At 41.7% G+C, this 26,216-nt stretch overlaps 2 protein-coding genes across 8 annotated transcripts in view; one reads left to right on the top strand and one right to left on the bottom strand.

Moving 5' to 3' along the window:
* The window catches only part of man2a2 (mannosidase, alpha, class 2A, member 2), a 36,034-nt gene extending 24,046 nt beyond the window's left edge, over positions 1–11,988 (top strand). For 5 of the 6 annotated variants that reach the window (XM_049474660.1, XM_007228132.4, XM_049474659.1 and 2 more), the window contains exons 16-24: positions 1,333–1,455; positions 1,764–1,878; positions 1,978–2,111; positions 2,534–2,675; positions 2,823–2,956; positions 3,400–3,477; positions 3,892–4,086; positions 5,754–5,864; positions 6,231–11,988. In XM_049474660.1, coding sequence (XP_049330617.1) covers positions 1,333–1,455; positions 1,764–1,878; positions 1,978–2,111; positions 2,534–2,675; positions 2,823–2,956; positions 3,400–3,477; positions 3,892–4,086; positions 5,754–5,864; positions 6,231–6,383 — 1,185 coding nt within the window. In that variant the 3' untranslated portion in view covers positions 6,384–11,988. The remainder of the gene's footprint in view (positions 1–1,332; positions 1,456–1,763; positions 1,879–1,977; positions 2,112–2,533; positions 2,676–2,822; positions 2,957–3,399; positions 3,478–3,891; positions 4,087–5,753; positions 5,865–6,230) is intronic. The other variant, XM_007228135.4, reaches the window with a different exon arrangement.
* A 1,346-nt stretch (positions 11,989–13,334) lies between these two features.
* Positions 13,335–26,216, bottom strand: part of furinb (furin (paired basic amino acid cleaving enzyme) b) — a 148,396-nt gene continuing 135,514 nt past the window's right edge. For both annotated transcript variants that reach the window (XM_007228136.4, XM_022672158.2), the window contains 6 exons: positions 24,063–24,166; positions 23,839–23,956; positions 21,325–21,504; positions 19,659–19,783; positions 19,320–19,448; positions 13,335–17,789 (listed from right to left, as the gene is read on the bottom strand). In XM_007228136.4, the coding sequence (XP_007228198.3) occupies positions 17,089–17,789; positions 19,320–19,448; positions 19,659–19,783; positions 21,325–21,504; positions 23,839–23,956; positions 24,063–24,166 (1,357 nt within the window). In that variant the 3' untranslated portion in view covers positions 13,335–17,088. The remainder of the gene's footprint in view (positions 17,790–19,319; positions 19,449–19,658; positions 19,784–21,324; positions 21,505–23,838; positions 23,957–24,062; positions 24,167–26,216) is intronic.

Raw genomic sequence — 26,216 nt, 5'->3', positions numbered from 1 at the left:
AATCTCAAATGACGACAAAGCAACTCCACATTTTGACGTTTGTCATTTAGCATTATTATTTGAATTTGCCATTTATTTTTTACATTGTTTCAGAATTTTATGATTATTGACCAGTAGAATTGCTCTAAAATGGAACTAACTTGGAAATAAATGTTTTACATTGTCTTGCACTAAAACGTCCTTATCCTCTAAAGTTTTTGTTTTAGAGATGCAAGGTCTTTGATACAGTGACAATACATAGGGGCTGTTAATCATTTATGCAAACTTGCCCAACTTGCAGTGTTGCTAAATATATTTCATATTCAGGTACCGCCTGCGCATTGTGGTGACGCAGACCACAGCTACTTTGTTTAACTTCAGAGCATCCTTTTCCTTCTTAACCCCCACTTTTTAAATTCAATTAGGTGGTCTGAATCGGTTTTACAGCCATTCAAACCATCTCTTTCAACGTCTTTTCTACAAATTTGTTTGTAGTACACCAAAGAAATCAAAACAGTTGAAGAGAAACTATGTTGCTAATAATGTTCTGGAGGTGTAATTGCAGAACAAATAGGACACACAGATACAAGCACATGTATGAATGCTAACAATGGCATAGACTATGGTATACAATCTGTTTTTCTGACACAATAGCATACATTGGCATTTACTAATAAAAAAAAACAGTCACATGCTCCTTAGAGTGTTGAACCATATAATAAGATAAAGATACTGCTCAGATAAGTCTGAATACTTTCCCCTTTTTTAACGTTGCTTGATGTTTAATAGAGCACTTAATTTTAGTATCATACAAACATGTTAAATATTTTACACTGTATTCCCTGGGACTTTAAATCATTAGCATACCTTTAAAATATACATAACAGTGTGTGTGTTTGTGGTTGGCAAGTCTAGCAAACTAAGTGCCAAATGTCATAGTGAAGTGTGCTTCTTAGCCTAGTTTGCTGAACACCTTCATGCATACTTTAGTGCCCTCGCTTTCTGTCGAACATCTGCTTGCTGGGTTGAAGTTTATTTCAGGTGGAAGAACACTTTATAGAATAGAGTATTGGAACAGGTAGCTTTTAATCATTAAATTCAGGGTTTATTAAGCCTCATTGTATAAAATGCCATTGGTGTATAAAACTAAGTACCTCGTCATGTAGTTTTCTAAAGCGTTGCTGAGTTCTGAGTATTTTAATAGGATTTAGTTTGTTCAATTTCACCGTCAAGCATTATTGTTAAAAAAAAAGGAAAGAAGTGAAACTGTTTAGAAGCCAAAGCAATTATACAAGCAACATTAGTCAGAATGTTTCATTATTATTATTTTTGTCTTGTCTCTGTCTATTTTAGAGTATCCGGCGTAAAGATGACCCTCAGGAGGTTCGGGTACAGGTTCAGTTCTTTACTTATGGAACTCGCCCTTCCAAGGATAAGAGTGGTGCTTATCTGTTTCTACCAGATGGAAATGCAAAGGTAACCTCTTCACCTTGATTGATTGATTAAGATTTCCATAAAATAGCCATATATTGACAGTCTCTCATGTTTTGGGAAAATTCATGCTTTCTTTTTTTCTTTAATAAAAAAATTGCTTAATTTAGACTTGTATTTGTTTATTTATATATGCCCTTAAATTAAGATCATTTACAAAAACAAAAAGTAACAGTTTTTCCCCAAAAGAGAGAAATGGACAGTAAGGTTATATGTTGGAAAGCTCAATGTTTCCTGACTTTATGTCTTTCTTTTTAGACCAATAAAAAAAATAAACACTTATCTGTTTTCAGCCCTACACACAAAGAGATCCTCCTATTGTGCGCGTGGTGGAGGGTCCTCTTTTCGCAGAGGTGGTCACGTACTACCAGCACTTCCAGCAGACAGTTCGCATACACAATGTTCCAGGTATTCCCACTGATCCTGTGCTAATCATACATGCATACAAACACCCGCTTCTCATTTCTTCTAATTATTATAACGACATGCTGTTATCTCTTCCTCCAGGTGTTGATGGACTGTCTCTGGATATCACCACCTTAGTGGACATCAGGGACCAGACTAATAAAGAGCTGTCCATGCGGCTGCATACAGACATTCAGAGTGAGGACACGTTCTACACAGACCTCAACGGATTTCAGGTTAGCCGGCCTTCAGCTGCGTTCAAATCCCATCTATGGAGAGGATATCTACCCTGTAATCCTCCTGCAGAGCCGCAGGTGGACTAACTGACACTGCAAAACCAGTAGCTGTGCTTTCACTTTCTTTGTTGCCACATAATCTAATCTCAGCTAATACCCAGAATAAGTCTAGTGCTAGATTAGAAGTTTTTAAAGTATCAAAGCCAGGTTTAATTCATTTATTAATTAAAACAAAAGACTGAATGCCTAATTTACAGTAAAATTAGAATATCTTTGATTGAGCTTGTACTTTTTATTATTTTTTTTTAAGCTTTAAAACCCTGCCTGATATTATAATTTGAGCTAATGGAGTCTAAAGATGGTCTGTGATTTTGTTTCTTTTAATGATTATTATTATGTATAATGATGACTCCCTCTTACAGATACAACCACGCAGATACTTTCAAAAGCTGCCGCTGCAGGCCAACTTCTACCCTATGCCAACCATGGCCTACATCCAGGATAGCCAGTACCGTCTGACCTTGCACACGGCCCAGGCACTGGGGGTCACCAGCCTTGCCAGCGGTCAGTTCACAAGAAATTAAACATTTTATTCTGATCCAAATATTCCTGATTTTTTTTTGAGAATGTGTAGAAATTGATGCTCTCATTAATAATGTTGACTTTTTAACCATGGCTTCTTTTTTTTTATTATTATTATTCTGAGCACAGGTCAGTTGGAGGTGATGCTGGACCGCAGATTGATGCAGGACGATAACCGGGGTCTGGGACAGGGTGTGAAGGACAACAAGAGGACAGCCAACCGCTTCCGTCTACTGCTGGAGAGGAGGACCAGCAGCAGCAGGGTGAGTGAAATCCGGCCCAGTTGAGTCAAAGAGGTGATTGGCCATTAGGTGGCAGTGTTCCCATACTACTGAGGCAGCGCTGCTGACGGGCGTAGCCAAGTAGAGTGAGGGCTTGTATTCTTGTATTTTGCACCTGAACCTCTGTGCACTTTTCATGCCTTGTGATTTTATATGAGCGAGGTAAATGTGTAGGTGTGTGTAAAAAGGTTTGGAGTCAATTAATTTAATGCAGATGTGTTTATGTGGTCACATTGTCTGGATTGATCTGCTGATCACTGCACTGCTGTCAGTTGTGTTGTCACTGCCTCTCACGCTCCATGCATTCTTTTCTCTTTATGATCTGTTGATTTAATTACTTTTTCCTTCTTATTTTCGTATTGCTTTCTCTCACTCACTCCCTCTCTCACTCACTTCCTCTCCACTCCCTTTTCCACTGCATGCAGCCTGTGGGCTCTTATGCCAAAGTCAGCCACATGTTAAATAAAATCATCTCTCATGTTTTTGGAGACACAGAGAAAGAGGTAATGTTTCCACAGCAGCAGACGGGTTGTAGCGCAGTCTTCTGCCTCCTCCTCCTCCTCTGTACCGTAGCTCTAGGCTAATAGGTAGTACTTCGTTCCTGTCCATTACCTTAGCTGCTTTCTATTCTATGTGTCACTGAATGATTTAGTGCTTCGTTCGCTTCTACTCTCTATTAGTTGGTCGTCCTGTATTAGGACCGGTGTAGGAGGACTGTGATGTAATATTTAGGCTCTAATGCCAGCAGAGTCTTTCAGGCTTGTAATGAAAGTGATGAACATGTTTTCCAGTTTACTTAATTTGCTCATTGCTGCATCAGTGTATCTGATGGTGTTATATATCAGTTGCTTGCCTGTAGAGAGAGAGTCTTCTTTACTGTAATCTTAGTTGTCTAATCTCTGATTATGCTTTAACAGGCTGTTGACAGTGGACCAGTCAGTTTCCCCTCACTGTTGAGTCACATGACCTCCTCCATCCTCAACCACGAGGTTCTGGCACTGCCGGTCATCCCGAAGAAGAGGGGCGTGCCCCCCCTCCGCACCTTCGCCCCACTGGCTAATGCACTGCCCTGTGACTTCCGTCTGCTCAACCTCAGAAGCATTCAGAACCAGGTGGGGGAACTGGAACACACATCTGTATTCTGATTCTGTACTGTAATCCTTTACAGTTCTGCAATTTTTCCTTAGATCATGAATACAGTTCATTTCTCACTGGTATGTAGCTTAAGGTGCTGGAGTATTGCTCTTTTCTCTTTTATACAAGTCTCTGTAACATTTTCAAAGATTCACACAAAGACATTCAGACTTTTTTTATTTTTTTATAAATCAATAAAAAAAAAACTGGATCCTTTTTAAATTGCCCACTGGTAGCTTTTTAATAATTAATTTGGGCTTTAAGTATAAATAGTGAAAAACACTAGGTATGCCTGCCTGAATTCATGAAATGGAATGCTACACAATCACAAAGTCCTTTGTAGCATAAGGTGAGATGCAAAGGTTTGTGCAGCCTTTATCAAAATCTATGCAAGAATATTTAGGTTATGCTGGGCGATATAACTATATCATGATTAATTGAACATCTTACCGTTGATAACTACGAATTATTTGTTTAATGCATGGTGGACATGGACTTTTTCTTTGGTACAATCTGCTTAAATTGTTTAGATTCCATGGACTAGACAGGGTGGAGTCACATGACTACACACATGGTAGTATGTTTTTAAGGGGTCAGTACATGATCTCACACAGTAGGGAAAGTATAAACAGTAGGGTAATATAATTAACCCTGAGGTCCATGAAGAGCATGTATGTGCTGGCCTACTGTTGGTACAGTTACAGTGGTAAGTATTGGTGCTTTCTGTGAGGTGTCTAAATAATGCAGAACTACCTTTTTATTTGTCTTATAGTATGTAAGAAATCTAGAATGTAAGACAAACTTTACACTGTAATTAACTCAATTAACCGTCCAGACCTATGCTCTGTATTACTGGAGGGACGGGGGGGGACGGGGGGGGTGGGGTGGGGTGGGGGGGGGGGGGTGGGGTGGTATCATAATGTAGCATTGAAGACTCATCTTTTCAAAGAGTTTCTAAACTAAAAAAAGCGGGTTCTGGGGTTCTAAACATGAAATTGGTGATTTGAATGGAGGTCATATTATAGTCTAAAAACAAACACTGCTTTCAGGATTGATGGGAATCAAGACAACCAGTGAATCTTACAGAACTAGAAGCTTTATAAAAATAAACTAAAGTCTCCTAAACTATAACAAAATGACCCTTAGCTTGACTGCAAAAAGTGTATACAAGCTGTTATACTATATTTACGTTTACATTTATGGTATTTAGCTGACGCTCTTGTCCAGAGCGACTTATTTCTATTGCAGAGTTGGGTCAATGTAGTGTTAGGAGTCTTTCCCAAGGACTCTTGTTGGTGTAGTGCAGCACTCAGTCGCCCAGGCTGGGAATTGAACCGGAGTCTTCCACACAATGTGGTAGTTAGCACACTGGCAGTTAGTGGTGTTATCCACTGTACCACACCAACCACTGTTGACCACAGAGGGTGCCCAAACTTGTGCTTCAAAATTGTTTTGAATTTTATATTATATTTTATTATATATTTTCCATTGATATAAATGTGTTGGAAATATAAACATGCACTGTACAGCCTTGTGGATGATGTTGTAACTTTTATAATGTACCAGTACTGGAAAAAAAAGTTCAATATTTGTGTAGATGTTTTTGTCTAAGTGCTGTTATGCTATTTGTGTTTGTTGTACACAGGATGCCCAGTCCCCCTCCCTGTACACAGCTCTGCTCCTGCACCGCCTGGGACTGGACTGCGGCTTAGAGGCCCAGAACCCTGGCTTTAACTGCACTACCACGCAAGGAAAGGTCAGCCCCAGGAGCAAATAAACACCAAGCACCAGACAAAGCAGCTTAAAAAGACTTTGAGTAGACAGTGCTGTAGAAGTGTATGCTGCGAATGAGAAGGAGAGAGAAGCCTGACCAAGCTTGTGGAGGCTTAAAGCCTGAGTATGCCTCTAGCTTTGCTTTTATGAATAAAATTAACTTTTGGCAGTGCACATATATATATATATATATATTTCTTTTTCCACTTTTGGGCCAGTTTTAACTTGTGTAATTGAATGAATTAGAAGTTTTTGCTGGAATTAATTTCTTGTGGAGTGATACTGCTCTGCTGCGCTGTCCCTGTGTGAGTCTGATAAGCCTGTTGTGTGCTGTCCCCCTTCTCTCTAGTTGGCCGTGTCTGCGCTGTTCCGGGGTTTGGACCTGCAGCTGCTGCAGCCCATGTCTCTGACGCTGATGTACTCGGGTACTCCTCTCTCCAACAGCTCTATCATCAGCCTGGAGCCCATGGAGCTGTCTACCTATAAGCTCAAACTGCGCTAGGACTCGACAGAACAGGGCCCCGGCCCACCGGAGCGGCCCGCACACTACTGCTGTCAGTGTAGGACGGGTGGACACTTGCAGAGTTTCTCTCGTCTTTCTCTGAGGCGGAGGACGAGCGTAAACACACAAAAACAAGACCAAGCGATATGGGATGTATGAATCACAATGGAATGTGCTGGACCTTCTTAAAGACTGTTTGTTTGTTTTTACAAGGGAGATTTCAGCACAGTTCCACATACAGTAGCTGTCCCAGAACCTGAAATGAAGATATGAAGATTTTTTTTTTGTTTGTTTTTGGATTTAATATGCTTGAGATTCATTTCAGCAGATGACTAGTGGCTTTTTATTAGACATGGATGATTGATGAGGAGCATCTGAAACTTCATTACTTTGTCGTCCTGGCTGGCTGGCTGGAACCACTGACATTTCTTTCCATTTCCCTTCCCCTTCTCTTTCTCTCTCTCTCTTGCTCTCTCGCTCCCCTGACCACCGTTCTTTTTTTCTGTATCTTGCACTGTATGTTGAAACTCTTGGGACTCTGTACTGTATGTAAATATGTCTTTGACTCCTTCATGAACTTGTGGGACTGAGTGCAATATGTGAAGCTTCTACTTCAGGGGAGGGAGGGAGGGATTGGGTCTTATTTTGACACCATTATGCAGAAGCTGAGCTTGAAACTGTGTCGCTGTCCTCTGAGCTCTAACCTCTTCTCCCCTTTTGTACTTCAGTGGATGGACTTCGCTGCTTGCAATAGCTGCATGTTCCTGTGAATGTGTGCTCGCTCACTCATTTTGGCAGTTGAGTGGAGACTGTTATCGTCACCTACGGTCCGCTTAGGGACTTGCCCTACTGCCCCCGTACTCCCACTCAGATATCAGTCAGTGGCTTGGACTGGTCTGTTTAGGTTGGGTTCTCCTCACTCATCTTCCTCTGCTGCAGTGGGAAGAGAAATGATAAAGTGACTGGCAGAAATATAGCTTTTGTTTTTACCTGGCTTATCCTTCACTGTTGACCCCTTTTTGTTGCTCAAAAATGCTGCTCCCTCCAAACGAGCCAGTTTACACATTATGCGCATCGTTCCACCCAGGCCGACCGCGGTAAGGATGGTGTAGCATAAAGTATGCAGTAGGTCAGGAGTGTCAAACTCAAGCCTCAGTTTTGCAGAGATCATTTTCCGGTGAGCCAGTCTTGTTTACCGTCATCTAACTCTAAATTCAACTCATGAAGGCTGTTGTCGTCGTTAGCCTCGCTTATGAGTCAGGTAAAATGCACTAGAGCAGCAGTCAATCTGCTTGCTGCTGAGAGTTTAACTCTTTATTTACTTCCACTGGAGCTTTGGCGCTTTTCCCCTGCAGGACCTAATGGTTGCTTAGACCATACTTTACCCAGTCTTGCATACAGGTCTACACCAGCATGGAATGGTACAGTTCCAAGATGTTACAGTCAGGACTAAGATATTCAAAGAGCCTGATTTCACAACATTAAAGAGATGCTAGCAATGCTAACTTAAAATTGAGCATTTTTTTTTTATATGTTTAAGCAACAAAAAGAGCTACTGTGTCCACCTTCGACCAACAAGATTGTTCTTGGTCGTTATCTGTACAGGAAATATAAAAAAGACCCTGGGTCTTGTAGCACAATGGTGACAGAAACGTGGAGCTAATCAGCCAATCAAAATTCTTACTTCACTAAGCTCTTTCACTGTTAGTAAGTATCCAAGGATCCAAGGTTCAGACTAGGTTACTGAAGAGGCTAAAAGACTTCTTGTTTACCCTGAAGCTGGCTGGGCAATGATGTCTGTTTAAGACACCCTAAACACTGTTTAAAACAAAGACTTGGAACTTGATAGGGATAAAAAAAAAAAGAAAAGAAAAAGAAAACTGGACTCGATCTGTAAGCGCTCTGTGCCGAACTGCCAGCTGGAACAGCCAGCAGAATGGTGTGTGCCCTTTGTGCTCAGAACTTTTCTGCCCTGCAGTGGAAAAGAGGCTATACAGTTGTGTTATATAAGATTTGGTTTCACTGAACTGAACAGAGTGCTGTGGCTCTTCAGGACTGGAGGTTGACACTCCTGTAGTAGATAACGATACCTCTTCTTACACATTCTATATATGAACAGTTGAAACGTGCAATATGAAACTGTGGGAACTGTGCTGACTGATCTGATGGTGTACAGCGCAGTGTTGAGGCATTAGGGCAGAATGTATGTATGGAGAAGGCAGTGGTCACTGCAGAGCACAGGAAGGAGTGAGCCAGTGGTCAGTTCCATCATGCTGAATTTTGGATCAGCGTGGGGAAGGAACAGCTGCAGGCTCCTGATGTCATCTGGTCTCAGCTCAGCCTGAAGGCTTGGATCATATCCCTGTGTGTAAAGAGATCAGTGGTTGTTAACACTAATTGCATTGTGCTGAGGAGAACCCTAGCCACAGCAGATGCATTGTAAAGTTCCATTCCAGTGGTGTCTACCATCGTAGAGTCTAATCAGGGTGCATCTCTCTCTCTCGCTCTCTCTCTCTTGCTCTTAAACTCTTTCTCGCTCTCGCACAGTCTGTCAGAGTGCAGTTCTCTATGCTGCTCACTCTTTACCTTTTGCCATTTAATGTGACTGCATTACATCCTCCCGGGAGGGAAGGAGCCGTCTTCTGTTGAACCGAGAAGCTGTCTCCCGCTACTTGCTAACTCGCTAACTCTGCTGCTGACCTCGGCACCCAGCTCACCTTCAAACGGCGTTCTCGCATAGAGCCTCAAAACCATATGAATAACTGTGACAGAGGAATGCTGCTGGAGAGGAGGTCAGGAGGCTAGAGGCTGCTCGTGAGACCTCTGGAATGGAGTCGTCACTCTTGCTTATGTCTACTCTGTACAAGCTACACTAGATGGGCAAAAGTATTAGGACACCTGCTTATTCATTTTGTTTATACCAAAATCAAGGGTATTAAAACAGTTTATCCTGCTTTTGTTGGAGTAACTGTTTCTACTGTTTGCAATAATCCTAATGCATTGCTGTGAGGATCTGATTTGATTGGATCTGATTGCATTCAAGAGTGCAAGACACATTTATCACCTCATCTCCTAAATCTCTAACTCATCCCATCCAGCACCATAAACCTCCCACAGAACACAGTTCGACTGCTCTACAGCTCAGTGCTGCCTGGGGGATTTATACCCCTTTAGACCACACCTGGATTTGGCACAATAGGTACATGTTTGTATATTTTTCCATAGAGTACTAACACTTCTCTACATGTGTGCAACATCTGTGTCAATAACAATGGGTGTAACTTGGAAGTAGCTGAATGCATTCATTACAAAGGATGTCCATAAACATTTGGACATCTTAGCTCTGGGGAAAAAAAATAAGAGACCACTTCAGTTTCTGAATCAGTTTCTCTGATTTTGCTAATTATAGGTATATGTTTGAGACCTCCAATAATGCAAGGAAAAAAAGTTCATATTCATAAAGTTTTAAGAGTTCAGAAATCAATATTTGCTGGAATAATCCTGGTTTTTAATCACAGTTTTCATGCATCTTGGCACGTTTTCCTCCACCAGTCTTATATGCTGTTGGTGCAAAGTAGTTCAGTTTGGTTTGATGGCTTGTGATCATCCATCTTCCTCTTGATTATATTCCAGAGGTTTTCAATTTAGTAAAATCAAAGAAAATCATTTTTAAGTGGTTTCTCATTTTCTTTTAGAGCTGTATCGTGTCAGACTGTGCTGTGATGAAGTGCATAATCTGAAGCTAATGACCAACATCAGAATTAGGAGCCACCTCCTCTTAGAGAGTCTCAGCTCCTGAAGATCCTAAGATTACTTAGGTTTAGGTTGTTTTCACATCTGCACATTAAACAGGACTGTTTTCATTCTGTGTTCTGTAGGTGCAGCTTAACCTGTTAAAATTCACAAATAATCACTACAGCTGTGAACAGATACTATCTCTGCTGTTGCTTCATGTGAAGTTACGCATAGTTCTTCACTAGTCCAGAACACAGGACCTTTTTCCTGTATTTACTTTACTGCTCCTGCCCCAGACAGATTTTGACCAATAATCAGAGAGAATGTTCTTACATTCTTACATGTTGGTGAGTTGTGTTATTGCTTGTGTGAAAACAAACCAAGAATAATGCTTAAGGATGAAGTTTACAAACTGGTTAACAAGTATGGATATGAGTAAATGAACAGTTTATGTATGCTGGATAGACAGGATCTTAAGAGCTGAGTGGAAGACAAGTGTAGTTTTTTCTTTATTTTTAGTCCTAGCCTTTGCCTTGAGCTGTTTTGCCACCCCCCCTGTCTGTTTACCCATCATATCTCACGGCCATGCTGCTTCTCCCGGCCTGCTTCTGCCCTCAGACCATACTCGATCCTCGCCTAGAGCTGTTTGGATAAGTCCTGCCGTAAGTGTTCCTCCTCATTCGTTCGTGTTGTAAGATGTTGGGTTTTTATGTTCTGTTTGAGACGGAAATGCTGTGTTTATTTCCTCTCTTGCTGTGTTTATTCCCTCTTGGAGGTGTTTTTAATGGGGAAAAAATGATGCATAAAAAGAAGAAGCAACGATGCAAAGCCGCTCAAGTTGACATTTAATAAACATCAGCCATGGACGTTAAGTTGATGTCTGCGCCTGTCTGTTGAGTTGTTCTGCATTGGAGACATGTCCATGCATGAGGAATATCAAGAAGTGTGTCAGAGAGAATATAGTATATAGTATATGTATTGTCTTACTGAGGTAATAGAAGCAGCACCACAGGAGTGTCAGGGGCTGCCTGCATGGTAGAAGCCTTTTCATGGTGTTTGTCTGTAGTGCATAGGCAGGGGGCAGTAGGGGGTCGTCTTTTGGACGGCTGCAGTGTGGAGTTCCAAGCTGAGCGGAGGTCTTCTAGTGATGCATCCCTTTTTCTTTTTATTCATTTATTTATTTATTTATTTTTGATCTACCACCCACATATGAAAGCACCAGCACAACAACTACAGATACTCTCTGATGTCTCCGAGCCTGTGCCCTCCTGCCACCCTCTGCCACCCCCTGCCAAGTAAGAGGCCTCGTGTCTTGGGAAACAACAGAGCGGTCTGGCCTCTGCTGAACTGCCAGCATGCCTTCCATGTAAGACCTTCCCCATCTCTGTTCCATCACTCAATCACCCACTGGCAGGGGTTTGGTAGAAATTGCCTGTGTACTCTGGCCTGACACCAATTTACCCAGTTTTTCTTGCAGGGGCTGAGGTTAGCGTTTTAGGTGAGGGAAGGAAGCTGATTCCAAAACTGTCCTAAAGCAGAGGAGGCAACGGAGTCAGCGCTCGCCTTTATCAATCACTCCGCCTGGCAGAAGAGAGGAGGGTAAAGAAGCAGAGGGAAGCAGTGCAGTCCTCCAGCTGCCGTCCTAATCTAAGAAGACAAGCGTGCAGATTGGGTGCACCGTGGAGTCACGGCGGAGAGATCTGATCACAGGATAAGCATTAGCTGAGCAGCTGAGGTAGGGCTTATGGAGAGATGTGTGGATTGCTGATTCAGGACCTTGTAAGGTTGTGTGGACATTAGATAATGACTGAACTAATAGAAATGTACCAGAATTGCTAAAAGAATAAATGAGTGTATACATTCACGTTTAGGAAGATTGGTCACTTGTGTTCTTGCAGAGTTAAAGTGGTTTTCAAATTTTAAAAACTATGCACCACCTACGATCCAACTAAAACCTACAGGTACCACCTACAAGCCATCACATAGAAACACACAACCCGTGAGAGAGTCCCATAAACAGCAAGGCAGGATCATCCTGCTGTGAACATTTACATTAAGTGCTTTTTTTTAAGGAATGTCCATCTGGGTCTTCAAAAATTGTTCTTGTTTAAAGAACCATTTTTGAAGCACCTTTATTTTTAAGGCTGAACAACACTACAAAAAATCAGTCTTTGTAATAATGAAAGTATCTGCACAGAGTTCAAGGTTGCACATTAGTTCTTCCTTCATCTTTCAAGAGAAGTTTATATGCAAACTACCCCACCTGCCAGCACCAGACTAACGTAATTAATTACAGCCTGAGAGAACATCTGGAGGGAATAATCAGGTGTATTTAGTATGGCTTGAAACAAATGGCCTAAGTATGGCACAACATGACAAATTGGCAACCGTAGCGGTGCCGCACCAGACGAACAACTTCAGCTCGACTGGAACTTTTAACAAGCACTAGACGGTGTAGGCTCAAATTAGCAGGAGAGGAGAAGTATGCAGGAGGGCAGACATATGTATTTTTAACTATCCTGGTGTAAGTGAGATGTAATGATAAACAGTGAACATTATGTCTGTCTCAGGATAAGATTAGAAACCTCAGTGTCTCGTCTCGCCAGGCATGCACTTACTCTGGGCGTGAATGAGAGTTGCCCCCTCTGTCCCAGCTGAGCTAATTATGGAAAGCATTGTAAATGGACTATTTCCATAAAGTGTGTCTCTCAGCGCTTCAGGGAGGGTAGACTGCGCAAGTTTCTCTAGTCTCTCCCTGAAAAGTCAAGAGATTTGCCTCCTGTATAAATATGTAGCATTGTTGTCCCTCTGCTTATGACACGCACAGCCCAGAAAACGTAGGCTATCAGGCTCCAGTTCCGCCCACCGCTACAGAAGAATTACAGCAGGTTTAAAGGGTCAGTCATCAGTCTGCATGTTCAACGACGTGCTTGCCCCAATATAAATAATGTATACAACCTCTGGAGAGATGGTCTCATTTTCAGGCCTACAGAACGCTGTGCTGCATGGGTAGACACACTCAGTGCAGCCCCACTTCTTCAAAACTAAAAGCACGCTGCTGGAAAATGAATCGCTAATTGCAAATGAGTTGTTGCAGCACGCCCTGGAAGTCTGAGCACTACTGATTACTGGAGGCTCGGATATAGATAGAGGCCATTACTCAGAATTAGTGTGGGTTGTAAGATGAGGTGAACCTTTGAATAAAACACGAACACCTTCGACTTTCGCAATTAATTTAATGACCATAGTGGACGTCTGTTAAAAAGGATAAATGCTAGAAAACACCATCAAAAGACAATTCTGTGAAAATCATTACTCTTCATACCTCTTGTTTCTGGAACAGAGGGCTGATTGATGATATATATATATATGGTTGTGATTGCCATTGCAAGATGTGTATTTTTATCTTCTATAGTTTACTTTTAGGGGTTTGACTGCAGCTACACCAGGACAAAACCCAAAGTGTGAAACCCCAACAGAGGCGCTGTGTCACGAGTCCTAACACTGACCTTCTGCAAAACAAATGCCATACAGAGTATTGAGCTTCTTCCCACACAGGTTCTGACGGGCTTTAGTGCATCAAACCTAAAAATCAATAATGCTTCCTTTGGGGCAAAGAAAATTACTTTATCAAAAAAAAGGAAGAAAAAAAAAGAGAACAGTTTTTTTTAAGCTCCCAGCAGGTTTGTTTTCTTTTCCATCATACGTCCCTTGCTTGGAACTGAGAGCGAAGTCATGAATATGAATGATTTGTGGTTCATGACTTGTTAATTTAATTCAATCTACAGTAGAACAGATACAGTTGAGGACGATATTATTAGCCCCTTATGAAATTTTAAGTCTCCTCAAGATTCTGGCAAGATCCTTTTTAGCAGAGCAAGGCAGTTCTAACAGAGCATTTCTGAACATACAATTTTTCATTAGAAGGACCAAAATATTTATATTTGTGCACCAAAATATTATTATGTAAGAATAAGCTAAAATGACCAGGGACATTATTATTAGCCCCCTTTAAGAAATTAACATTTATTAAGTCATCACACAAGCCACTTTTGTGCAGTGATGTGCTTTACCTTCTCAGGTGATGTGCATAAAGGTGATCAGGTGAAACAGATGACTGCACTCAATTAAGTTAAGTTAATTAACTCATTTAAGTTAAAACATGGTATAAAAGCCTCATTATGGAGCTGGCAGTTGAGGAAGCAACATGCCAAAAACAAAGGAAATCAGTTTGGACCTGAGAAAAAGAATTATTGATGCACACAAAGCAGGAGAGGGATATACAAAGATATCCAAGCGTTTCCAAGTGTCAAGAACTGGAGTGAGAGGCATCATTCAGAGATTCAAAGACAGCAACACAGTGCAGAACAAGCCTGGCAGAGGTAGAAAGAGAAAGATTTCAGAGAGACTGGAAAGAATACTAGTGAGAAATGTGTCTAGAGACCCCAGATTAACTTCCAAGGCACTGGCAAATGACTTGGCCACATCAGGAATCATAGTCTCTAAGAAGACCATCACTAGAGCTCTGCACAGGAATGACCTGCGAGCGTGCAGACCAAGAAAAACTCCACTTTTGAGGAAGAGGCACCTTCAAGCAAGACTTAAGTATGCTCGGGACAACCTGGAGAAAAAATATTCAGACTGGAAGCGTGTCTTATGGTCTGATGAGACTAAACTAGAGCTTTGGCCACAGGGACACTGCTTATGTTTGGAGAAAAAAAGGACAGGCATTCAACCCAAAGAACACCATCCCCACAGTGAAGCATGGTGGTGGGAGTATTATGCTATGGGGATGCTTCAGTGCATCTGGAACTGGAAGGTGGATGGAATCATGAATAAAGAAAAATATGTGACTATTTTGAAAGAGAACCTTAAGCAGTCAGCTGTGAAACTGGGTCTGAGACGTCACTTCATTTTCCAACATGACAATGATCCTAAACACACATCCCTCCTGGTGAAGAACGATCTCCAGATGACCAAAGTGAATGTCATTGAATGGCCTGCACAAAGCCCTGACTTAAATCCAATAGAAAATCTGTGGGGTGACCTAAAGAAAAATGTCCATGCAAGACAACCATCGAATCTACAGGAACTTGAGAGATTTGCCAAAGAAGAATGGGCCAGGATTCCTCAAATGAAGTGTGAGAGACTTGTTGTAAACTACAACAAACGTCTGCAGGCAGTAATCCAGCAAAAAGGATACACAATTAACTATTAGGATGTGGGGGGCTAATAATTTTGACCCTGATAGTTGTTGTGTTTTGTGTAATATCTTCATTTCTGAGTGGAATACAATATAGTGTAAGCATCCAAAATAAAACTACGATGTCTAAAAAAGCTGTGTTTAGTTTATTTTGCTCTGGTTAATATCACTTGGAAAATCCTTAGAAAACAAGGACTATTTTGTAAGGGGGCTAATAATATCGTCCTCAACTGTATGTTCAATTAGATAAAGCTAGACCTCTCAGTGACTGAGTCTAAAAGGAATCTTTTATGACCGCATTTATATTCAGTTATCTATACTGCTTCTCCTTGCATGAGCAACTTAGTGCTTCTGATATTTATTGGGTCTTCTAGAGCTTCTTATAACCAATAATAATTGGTTAGTGCAGATTATAGCTAGTGTGAAACTACTTCAGCTCCTACACACATTCGCCTGTTCAAACTGTAAACCAAATTACAGCCGGATTTCAGCCAGCTACATTATGATTGGACAATCACTCACACGAATGCTCAAAATCCAGTGCTTTAGTGTGGACAGGAAGCTAACTGCTCTCAGCATGAAATCAAACAGATGATATTATTCATCGTGAAGTATTACAAACATTTGGATCTTCATACTTAAGGCCTTCTGCAGATTGTTGTTGAGTCTATTATTCTCAGATGGCTTTCTCCACTACCTCCACTGTTTTTGATATTGATCAAGGCTACCTTCTTAAAATAATGAAATGCCTCTTCAGGCCCTGTTCACACGTATCTGAATATTTTTCAATACCTTCCATTCCTACCACTACTCCCCATGTAGTGTACTATACAAATCATGAAATTATAGATTCTAATTCTAATCTAATTCTCATTAAATATATATTGTACTTGTATGTTAAAATTTGTAAGTGACTAACATTAAGTTCACTTTATATATGGATTAAGCAGGTTTTTGAGATTCAACCAGAAGCACGCATGCGTTTTTTTATTTTCCCGTCCACATGACTCTGAAAACAGTGTTTCAGAAAGTGTTTTTGAAACACTCTGCTTTTAGTGACCAAAAAAAATAATTTCATGTGGATGGGAGGCCAAAACAGACAAAAATATTCAGATTCGTGTGGACATAACGTAGTAATAATGAAAGCTTATAGACCAGCACAGACAGAGTGTGAAACAGATTTTGAGACTGGTGAACAGTTTTAGGTAATAATGGTGCGGACTCGCTGCAGATTACTCTCCTCACTACTATATGTTGTGCATAAATCCAGTCTAGTAAACCCAGTAATAAAAGGCGGACCGGAGTAAATTCAGCCCTTTTCAGCTCTGAAGAAAACATTAGCATTCATACACGCACACACACTGACCCTTTTTTAGCCGCCTAAATCTCATGACTCAAACCACTAAGAAAATTTAAAGTGAAAATAAAGGGAAGTTTTCAGCGCTGTGCTGTCAGCCTGTCCTGCTGGGATTCATCAGAGATTCAAGTCAAACATCTGTGTCTCAGCTGAACAGCTGCCTCACCTGAATGTCTCACTCCACGGCTCATGAATAGGCACACAGACACACACATACGCAAGCCTGCCTGCCTGCCTGTACATCTCTGCTTCTTCAGAGCAGTCCTTCCAGGACACAGTAGGACCTAGGGCACAACAGAGCAGAGCAAAGAGAGAAGCACTGGCTACACCAGCCTCACTCACTCGCCCGCTCTGCAAGAGGAAGACGAGAAAGAGGTGTGAAAGGCAGGGTGTCTAATAGGGTCGGGTGGCTAGAGAGCGCTTTGTGTCCTTATAAAAGCAGTCTTCTCGCTGTTGCAGTCCATTTCCTCACTGTCTGATTCTGAATTGACTCCGCCCGCAGTCTCCTCATCCCCCCACACGGTGGGGATCCCACGGTAAGACACCCTGCTGTTCATCCAGTCGCGGCTCAGGCCAAAACTAAAGGCCACTCGCATGCCTCGCCCGCTGGAGTCCGTCACGGGCAATTTGGTCCTCCGACAGAAGGGGGCGCTGGCCGCGCCGGAGTGCAGCTGCAGCAGCACAAAAACGGCCGCAAATGTGGCCAGAATGAAGGCACAGCTGAGCACTGCCACCAGCACGGGCAAATGCGACGACAGCCCCGTCTGGGGCGATGGTCCGTCTGAGTCCAAATCTGGACCGGGGTCCTGGTCCAATCCGCCCCCTCTCTGGTCATTAAGTGCGGGTCCAGAGGGAGACTTGCGCTGCACCTGGTTCTGGCGCAGGCAGGATGTAGCCACCAGGTGGCTGTGAGAGGGGCAGGACAGACACTCAGTCTCCCCTGGGCCGGAGCAGGTGAGGCAGGCCGGGTGGCAGGGCAGGCAGGCCTGAACGGACGACTGTTCCACCCAGTTCTCCAGCGACAGGTTGAGCAGCTGCAGACCTGATGTGAAGCCCGGAGGACAAGTCTTCACACAGCCCTGCAGGAAGAGTGAGGACCCGGTGCTGCACTCTGCAAAACAACAGAAGCACACAGTCACCTCAAGCAGATATTAGGGTTTATACCAATTATTGATGTTAATTTATTAACATTAATATTGTTAGGGATGTAACAATACATCAAAATAACTATCCTTATTTTAATGCATTTTACTCAAAATATTAAGAATACTGAATTATGAATCCGGGATCATGAGTACAACTGAATCAATAGTTGAAGTAACTACTACTAATGATTATGCTCAAACCCACACACAGCCCTCAGGGTTAATGTCAGCTATGTATATCAGTCCAGTCATTAAGGCCATTTTAACAGCACTGTGCTCTGTTTAGACCACTGCAGTAAATGTAATATGTACTCACTAATCACTTTATTAGAGCCAATTGTACACCTACACAATAATGAAGTTAATATAATCAGCCTACTGTGTAGCACAAGTGCAGTGTGTAAAACCATGCAGATATAGATCAGCAGATTCATGTGTGACACTGTAAACCTTTGGTACAGTTGGTCTGAATGTGTAGTATAATTTTCAGGTCAAGAAATGGACGTACATTATGTGCCTCCTGACTGCATAACGGTGGTTCCCCAATTGCCTCTGATGCCATAGGAAACTTAATGCTCTGCTGCAGTCGAAATGGGCATGAGTGCTTCAGGATACATTCACTTACTTAAAAAAAAAAAATCCATGACATGACGTGTCCCTAGTGTCATGTGAGCATGGTGTGATTAGTCCCACTATTAAGTAGCAAGTTATATGATTACGTATTTAAGACTGGAACTTAGAACTGACAGATACTCAATATTAAAAAAAAGAGTATGGGGCAGAAAAATACCTATAACCTGACCTACCAGTTCCTTTCAACTGTGAAAGAACAGCAAGAAAAAAAAAAAAAAACAGAATGAGGGCTGCATTATCCGAACCTCAAAATACTAATGCTGCTCATATTCCCGCAGCTATTGTAACACTTCAAGTAACTGCAGTAAAATGTGCACTGAAAAGGCACTTATCACCATTACAGCACTTAAGTAGTACAAGAACAGCGAAGGCAAAATAAGAACCACACTTCTCTAGTTACTCTCAGAGAGCGTAAAATATATCAAAGATGTGTTCTAACCCATGCACACCCCAGTGTTATATAACTGCTGTATTTGTGGCTATGGGCATCTTTTTTTAATTTTTGGCAGCTCCTACAAAATTCAAAAGCGTCCATATATTAAGACTAAAAGAGGGACAGTTAGACACATATCAGTAAATTATTAGTCTCAGGAGGAGGTCACAAAGGAGCCCTTTCTCATAAAAATGCCAAAGAAGGAACACTTCAAAAGTTATTTTCCCCTCAATGCAATTTGCTTTATCAGTAATTCAATCCCATTTGGCAGCGGCTCCCTCCATAGTGCTTTTGTGTTAATATTCATAAAGACAAATGCACATTCATAACGACAGAGTCATGCAGTGCTGATAAAAGAGTGAATTATCATGACACATCCAAGGGATTAGATTGTGTGTCTGTGTGTGCAAGCACAGTAGACTGTTCTCACCAATGCAGATCTGTTGGGCATCAAAGGTTTTGCAGCTGTTGTTGGAAGGCTTGCTGAAGTCAGAGGCAGAGAGGTCTGTGGCGCTCGAGCCTGTTCCATATAGGATGAGTGTGAACTGAGAAAGAACACCTTGGGGTGTGAAAGGGAGAAGGGGTGTGAAATAGAGGGTGTGAGAGAACAGACAGAGAGAAAGATAGTGTTAGTCCAAGTTTCACTTCGTGAGGAATCTCAGCCAAACCCTCAACAAAAGACAGTATTCATTATTTGCTGCTTTGTCTTTGTGGCTGAAACAAAGACGCATTTATTTCTAAAACCTGCATAATTTCAAATGGCCATTACCATAATCACTGAGCCCAGCCACATTCTCTATTTCCAAGGTCCACTCTCCTCGAGGGTCTTCATCCCATGCGTGCGTGGTCATGAAGGCCCAGTCATTGAAACCCTCGGCGGAGTTGTCCTGTGGCCTGAGTGGGGTAGATAAAAACATGTTGGAACTAATGTGGCCGATGAACTTGTATAGCTTACTGCCAGTGTTGGTGGCGCAGTCATACATCTATAATACATGAGTAAAAGTATTGGGACACTTCACCTTACATTGTTTCTTATGAAATCAAGGGTTAAAAATGTTGGATCAGGATGTTGATCACCACCTCGCTACATCCTCAACTCCCAGACTCATCCCAAAAGTATTGCATGGAGCCCCATCATTCCAGAGAACACAGTTCCCATGCTCCACAACCTAATTTGGGGAAATTTATACCTATCTACACCTGACATTAAACATTAGGTGCCAATAGTTCCTTGTTTATCTGGTGCAGACGGTCTTATTCTAATGGTAATATTTCTGTACAGACAACAAACAAGCTGTGTGTTGGAGGAACCGCTAGCTAATATCACCCTGGCTTATCAAAACCTTCAGGGTTCCTCAGTAAAGCGCTGTCGGGCAGCATTTATGTCCCACCAGTGCTGTGGTTAGTTACTAATGCTAATGCTGCTCTACCCAGCCTTTGTGAAAATCTGGAAATCTAAGCTTACTGTAAATAAACACAAGCACTTTACTCACCCAAATAAACAGTTTTTATGTGATAAATCTGTGTAGTTTAACATCCAGCGCTCGTCTGACTTTAAGGCTTAGCTTTACTTAACTTATTTAAACCTCCCACCACCATCCTACGGCGAGACATGATGAATTAGAAGGAAAACATGGCAACACCCCTGTTCCTTACTAGTGGCACCTAAAATGCGCCTTATAATCCGGTGCACCTTATGTATGAAAATAGACGTTCATTGATCATCGTATATCAGTAGCATACAAGACACATTTTATGCATTGAAGCAAATTTACTTATGGATATTTGAAAACAACTTTTGTTTAATTTTGAACCCTTGTGCTGTGAAAGCCTGAAGATGTTTAACTAACACAGATACAAATGCCTTATCATTTGCCCTCACCTGTGAATCATCAAACATTCATCCTTTTCCGGATAAGATACTATATTTAAGAAATACTATTGGTCAGAACGTGAATATAAAGCAAAAGCTGTGAAATCGAAGGCCAAACAACATTCAAAGGAAATTAGAAATGAAGTATAGATGTGCACGAAAGCCTACGACATATCCCAGTGCTGAATCCACCTTGTGGAAAAGGAAGTCACTGTCTCAGCATGTTAAACCTTTCAAGCAAAGGGGGTGGCAGTTTTGAGTATTGGTGATGCTTTTTTTTATCAGTTTAGGCTTCATGTTAAAAAGGGACTGATGGAAGGTGCAAAATATACAGGGAGATGTTTCAGTCTTTTCAGTTACTACAGTTTGAGTCAAACTTTAAGTATAATTCTAAACTAGAGTTGTGCTTTTTGAAATATATGTGTGGCAAGTGCAATGCAGTATCTGACATACATTATCAATTTTGCTATAAAGTGATCAAGGAGCATATGAATATTTACGAATAGCTTTGTATTTGAACTGTTAAAGCATTACATTGTGAGGTGTCTGAATGTGTGTTTACCTGGGGTGGAGGAGGGTGGAGCGGGTGCCCAGTGGGCTGATCAGGTGGATGGCCAAGTTTCCTCTGTGGCTGTAGGACAGAGTGAGCCTGGCCTGCACATGCTCCAGAGAACTCACAAAGTCAGGCTGTCCCGAACACGCCTCCACACTCTTACTGAACATCAGGTGATTCCTCACATCCCTTCAACAGAGAGAGAGAGAGAGAGAGAGAGAGCGAGCTCAGCTTAGGTCAAGACGTTCTACAAGATGTTAAAAATAATACCATTTATTGAAAGAAACTATTAATTCCTGTAAGTAGTACTTAATACCATTTAAAAATGTAACCACAGGAAGTAGGTTAAAGTGTTCTGTATGAATTGCTACTAATGTTTTATTTAATCACTATATGTCATAGTCTGAAATAGAATATCAGTATGTTTACTTAAATACTCAACTTATAACTTAGTTAACATGCTTTTATCTGGAAATGGTTTAATCACTGGGATAGTGGGATAACTGGGATCACTGGGATAAGTTAATCACTGCAAATTTATTTTTGCATCAATGCAGCATCAATACAAGGAAAATATTTTAAATGATATAAAGGCTGTAGTAACATGCTGTGATGTTAGTTTTAGCCAGGAGTGTCCAACGTCCGGCCCTGGAGCCAAACACGTCCTGCTGACAGATATTAAATGGCCCTCGGCATCACTTTTAAGAATACATTATTAGTGGTCCATAATTACGTTACAGTTTTTTTCTTTTATTTGATGGTGGCATCAGTACTCTGCACCACTGTTTGATGGAAGTTAGTTCAAATAAAGTGGTGTTAGTTTGTGTGATTGGATTACTAATAGATTTTTTGGATACAATATTTTGAATTATTTATGAAGAATATTAAAAAAAAGGGAGATTGGCCTTTAGGTATTTTAATAGGGTCCAGTTTGCCCCCTTTGTAAAAAGTCTGGACACCCCTGGTTTAAGCCATCTAATTTAATGTGCACCACTATTAAAGAACAAACTTAAATGTGCATAGTAGCCATTCAATTTCCAAAGATAGAACACAACACTGTTGGGTCTCTGTCCAAAATACTGCCTTATGTTATATCAGGGTTGTACTTTAATCAGTCAGTCTTCAGACAGTTGATCACATGAGCTTTTGCTTGGCTGGAATAAAAAACCTGCAGCCTCAGATTTGACACCCCTGCTATGGATGCCTGTGCCAATGCTTAAATATGTGCGGCCTCATTTGCGTCACGATGACATATTATGCAAATTGACGCGTTTTTGTAATTGATTACGTTGACAAGTCGCCTGAGCCTTATTGTTCAAGAAATATGAGCTTACTGAGAGCTGTACTGAGAGCTGGGGACCACTAGAAATCACTCTGTAAGATGGGCCATACATTGAGAAAATAGTAAATACACAGTGTATAAACCATAAATCCAAAGTCTAAAAGTCACATAAACGGGCTCATGCTGGATTTACTGCAAAAAGACTGGGTGAAAAACAACCTGCAATACAGGTCTTGATCTACTGATGAGAAAAAGCTTTCTGAAAATTGAAAACACAGTCAGGCTCCATTACCTTCTTTCTAAAGTGGTTTGTTTATTTTGGACATTTCTCTTTCTGCTGTTTTTTGGCGATAAATGTGCAGCTATCAAATCCATTACACATGGAAATTAAATTTGTATAAGAGAAATATTAATAAAATAAAAGCTCTCACTGCAAAAAGAGTATAGTGCTGTCAAAAGAGCAGCTTCCCACAGCTGAGAAGAGGTCAGCTGTCTCTTGTTCTAAGATCCGCCAAGGTTTTAATATTTAATTACAGTTTTATGTCTGTCCACTACACATCAGCCCTAGGATCAGCACCTGTAATAATCTGGTAAAGGGCAGGAGGCTCCTAACTCATCACTGTAATAAGGTCTAGAAAATAAAAATGTCATCTAGTCAGTCAAGCAGCACTAGCTGGGGTTCTGTTAAATAGGAAAACATTGAGCAGTGTCATTACTGTGCTAAAGTGATGGTCTACCAGTTGAGCACTAATGAATAATGAGGCTGCGGTTGCCAAGTTGTTGAGGATGACGTAAAAACACGAAGAACGTGCCGTCACTCTCGATCCTGGAGTACTGCTGCACTGCACACTGTAGTGTTCTTGCTGCTCCAGTGCACCTGAGTCAACTAATTAGCTAAATAGCAAGCACCTCATGAGGTTAAAATGAGTGTGTCAGAGCCCAGACAACAGCGCAGGGCTACTGCAGGAGCCGGACTGGGCCACACTGACATAACCCACTTAGGAGGAGCTATGAGTAAGGGCAGAGCAGTTGCCTGGAAATCGAGGCCAGCCTTAAGCCAAAAAATCTCAGAAAATACATAAACCATCGCCGTGCTATTTTAAGGTTGTTTGTGTCACACTAAAGCTACAAGGACAAAGAAATTCACAAAGTTCTCCGAGTTGACCTATTCTGCAGAGCCGGCTCCACGGGCACCTGGCGCTAGGTCTGGTGCGCTGCGTGCCTGCTTCGACCTTTCTTACCTGGGCTCCGTCAGCATGTCGGTAACACATTTGTGCTGAGGCCCCACGCTGCTCCAGTTCCGGGCCAGTGCCACCATCGCACTCGCATCCAGCAGACCATAGCCATAGGAGTGGCTCACTGCCAAAGATAGACGAAAGGAGAGAGAGAGAGGGAAGGTAAGGTCAGTTGAGTTCACCGAGCCAATGCAGGTGTTACAAGCTTGGAGCGGAGCCCTGCTTGTTACCTAAGCGTCCCACGCCATTGGTCCTCCAGTCGCTTGTGATGAGATGGGCAGGGTGAGAGGTTCTAACCACCAGGTGCTGCATATCCCTCCAGGTCAGATTCATACTGTATAAAAAAAAACAGAGTGAGATGTTTAGAAATATGTACTATAACATTAACAGAAAAACAATACAGTAAAAACTGCAACAGGAAACCAATTTCACGATTCAGTACATGATGCAGTAAATGATTCAGCAAATGATTTTGTACACTATGTTCCATGGGTTTACTCAGTACACTGCAACAAGGTGAGTCAACAATTGGGGTGGCATTTAGCTCCTTTTACTCGTAAAAATGCTTTTTCCTTTTTTATATCAATTTAATAGAGCATTTTGTGGCAATTGTACCTTAAGAAAACAGCATTAGAATCTTTAAGAAGGTTTTCTGTCTGAGTCATTGCTATTTTTTGGCTTGAATGTTGTACTCCTCTGTGTCTTTGGTGCAGTTATATCTGTAAAATCCTGTAATAATATTCTAATCCTCCAAATCACATGATTTCTCTCATCTGCACAACAAATGCACATTAACAGCTGTCTATAGGAGGGCTCAAAGCGCAATTTATATTTATGGCATGGTATATCCTAAAAGTGAATTACACTTCACAACTGCAGGGGGGAGCCTAGTAGGATATAACTCTTACAATGCTGCTTTACACCCTGGTGGGTGGTTAATGACTGAAACAGTATTCTCTCTTTTACAAGGACATAGTCATGAATTGAATATTGGGGAAACAAATCTAGAGGGGTGCAGCATTAGTGTGATGATTTGATAGCATTCAGCTACAGAAGTGTTATTGAGGTCAGACTGTTAGATGATCTCATACCCAACTCATCGAAAAAAAGTATTGTGCAGAGATCCTTTATTCCAGAGAACACAGTTCCACTGTTCAACAGCTTAGTGCTGGAGGGCTTTATACCTCTTTAGCCCATGTCTGCCATTAAGAATAGTGCCAGTAAGTTCATGTTTATCTGCTCCAGAGAGATCTATTTTATTGATAATACTTTTCTACGAAGACTAGACAAGCTGTGACAGCAGTGAGCGCAGTTTAATGTAGTTGAATGTATTCATGAGGTCATTTGGACATATAGTGCATCTCCTTTGCAGACATGCACTTCTGAATTCAGTAAAATGAACGGTCAAGTGCGCCGAGTGGTCCAGCGGTCTAAAGCGCTGCCACTATGAGCAGGAGGTCGCAGGTTCGAACCCCCGCTCATGCAGCTTTGCCATCAAGCTGCTCAGAGGGAGCACAATTGGCTCTGCTCCCTCTGGGTGGGTAGATGGCGCTCTCTCCCCACATCACTCCTAGGGTGATGTCCATAACACAGGGCGTCTGTAAGCTGATGTACCGGAACCGAGCCGCTGCGCTGTCCTCCGGGCGCGCTGTGATGCTGCTCGGCAATGCATCAGCAGCTGCTCGAAAAGAGGCGGTGGCTGACTTCACATGTATCGGAGGAGGCGTGTGCTAGTCTTCACCCTCCTGGTGTGTTGGGGCATCACTAGTGATAGGGGGAGTCCTAATGAGTGGGTTGGGTAATTGGCTTTGTAAATTGGGGAACAAATGGGAAAAATTAAAATAAAATTATAAAAAAAAAAAAAAAAAAAAAAAGGACCGTCAGTTAACGAAAATGTATTACGTCAGTCAACCGGTGAGCTAGGGGACGTATAATTGAGCAGACACCTTCCGTAGCCTTTCTTGTGCAAAGAACAACTGGGCAATTCAAAGACTAAGACTTGATACAATAAGCATACTTTCTGCTAGTTACAGCTCCACTTTGCATTGTTTTAGTGTGGCATAGCGAGTACATAAGAAGAGTGTGGTGTGCAGTGTGGTCTTAACTGGTTTAGGCGTGGCAGGTTACTAATGATTCGAAACTACAGTAGTAGCACTGAGGTTAATAGTAAGTGATGAATAAACCGCACTGCTGTCCTTGTAAACTTAATTCAATTATGAATTGCGTGTGAACATGGGTGGTTGGGTATTGCTATCAATGCAGAAAACTACTGTAATCTGTAAAACTTGAAGATACAACCAGTATCCTGTTATGTTTATATCCAGATGCTGGTGGAATATTGAATTTTGTTCTCGAAATATTATTTTTGAACTAACTGCCAAGTT

This window comes from Astyanax mexicanus, chromosome 2 (genome assembly GCF_023375975.1).
Source record: "Astyanax mexicanus isolate ESR-SI-001 chromosome 2, AstMex3_surface, whole genome shotgun sequence".
In the NCBI taxonomy this organism is placed as follows: Eukaryota; Metazoa; Chordata; class Actinopteri; order Characiformes; family Acestrorhamphidae; genus Astyanax; species Astyanax mexicanus.
The sequence above is the reverse complement of the archived record's forward strand: the minus strand, read 5'-3'. Positions and strand labels throughout refer to the sequence as shown.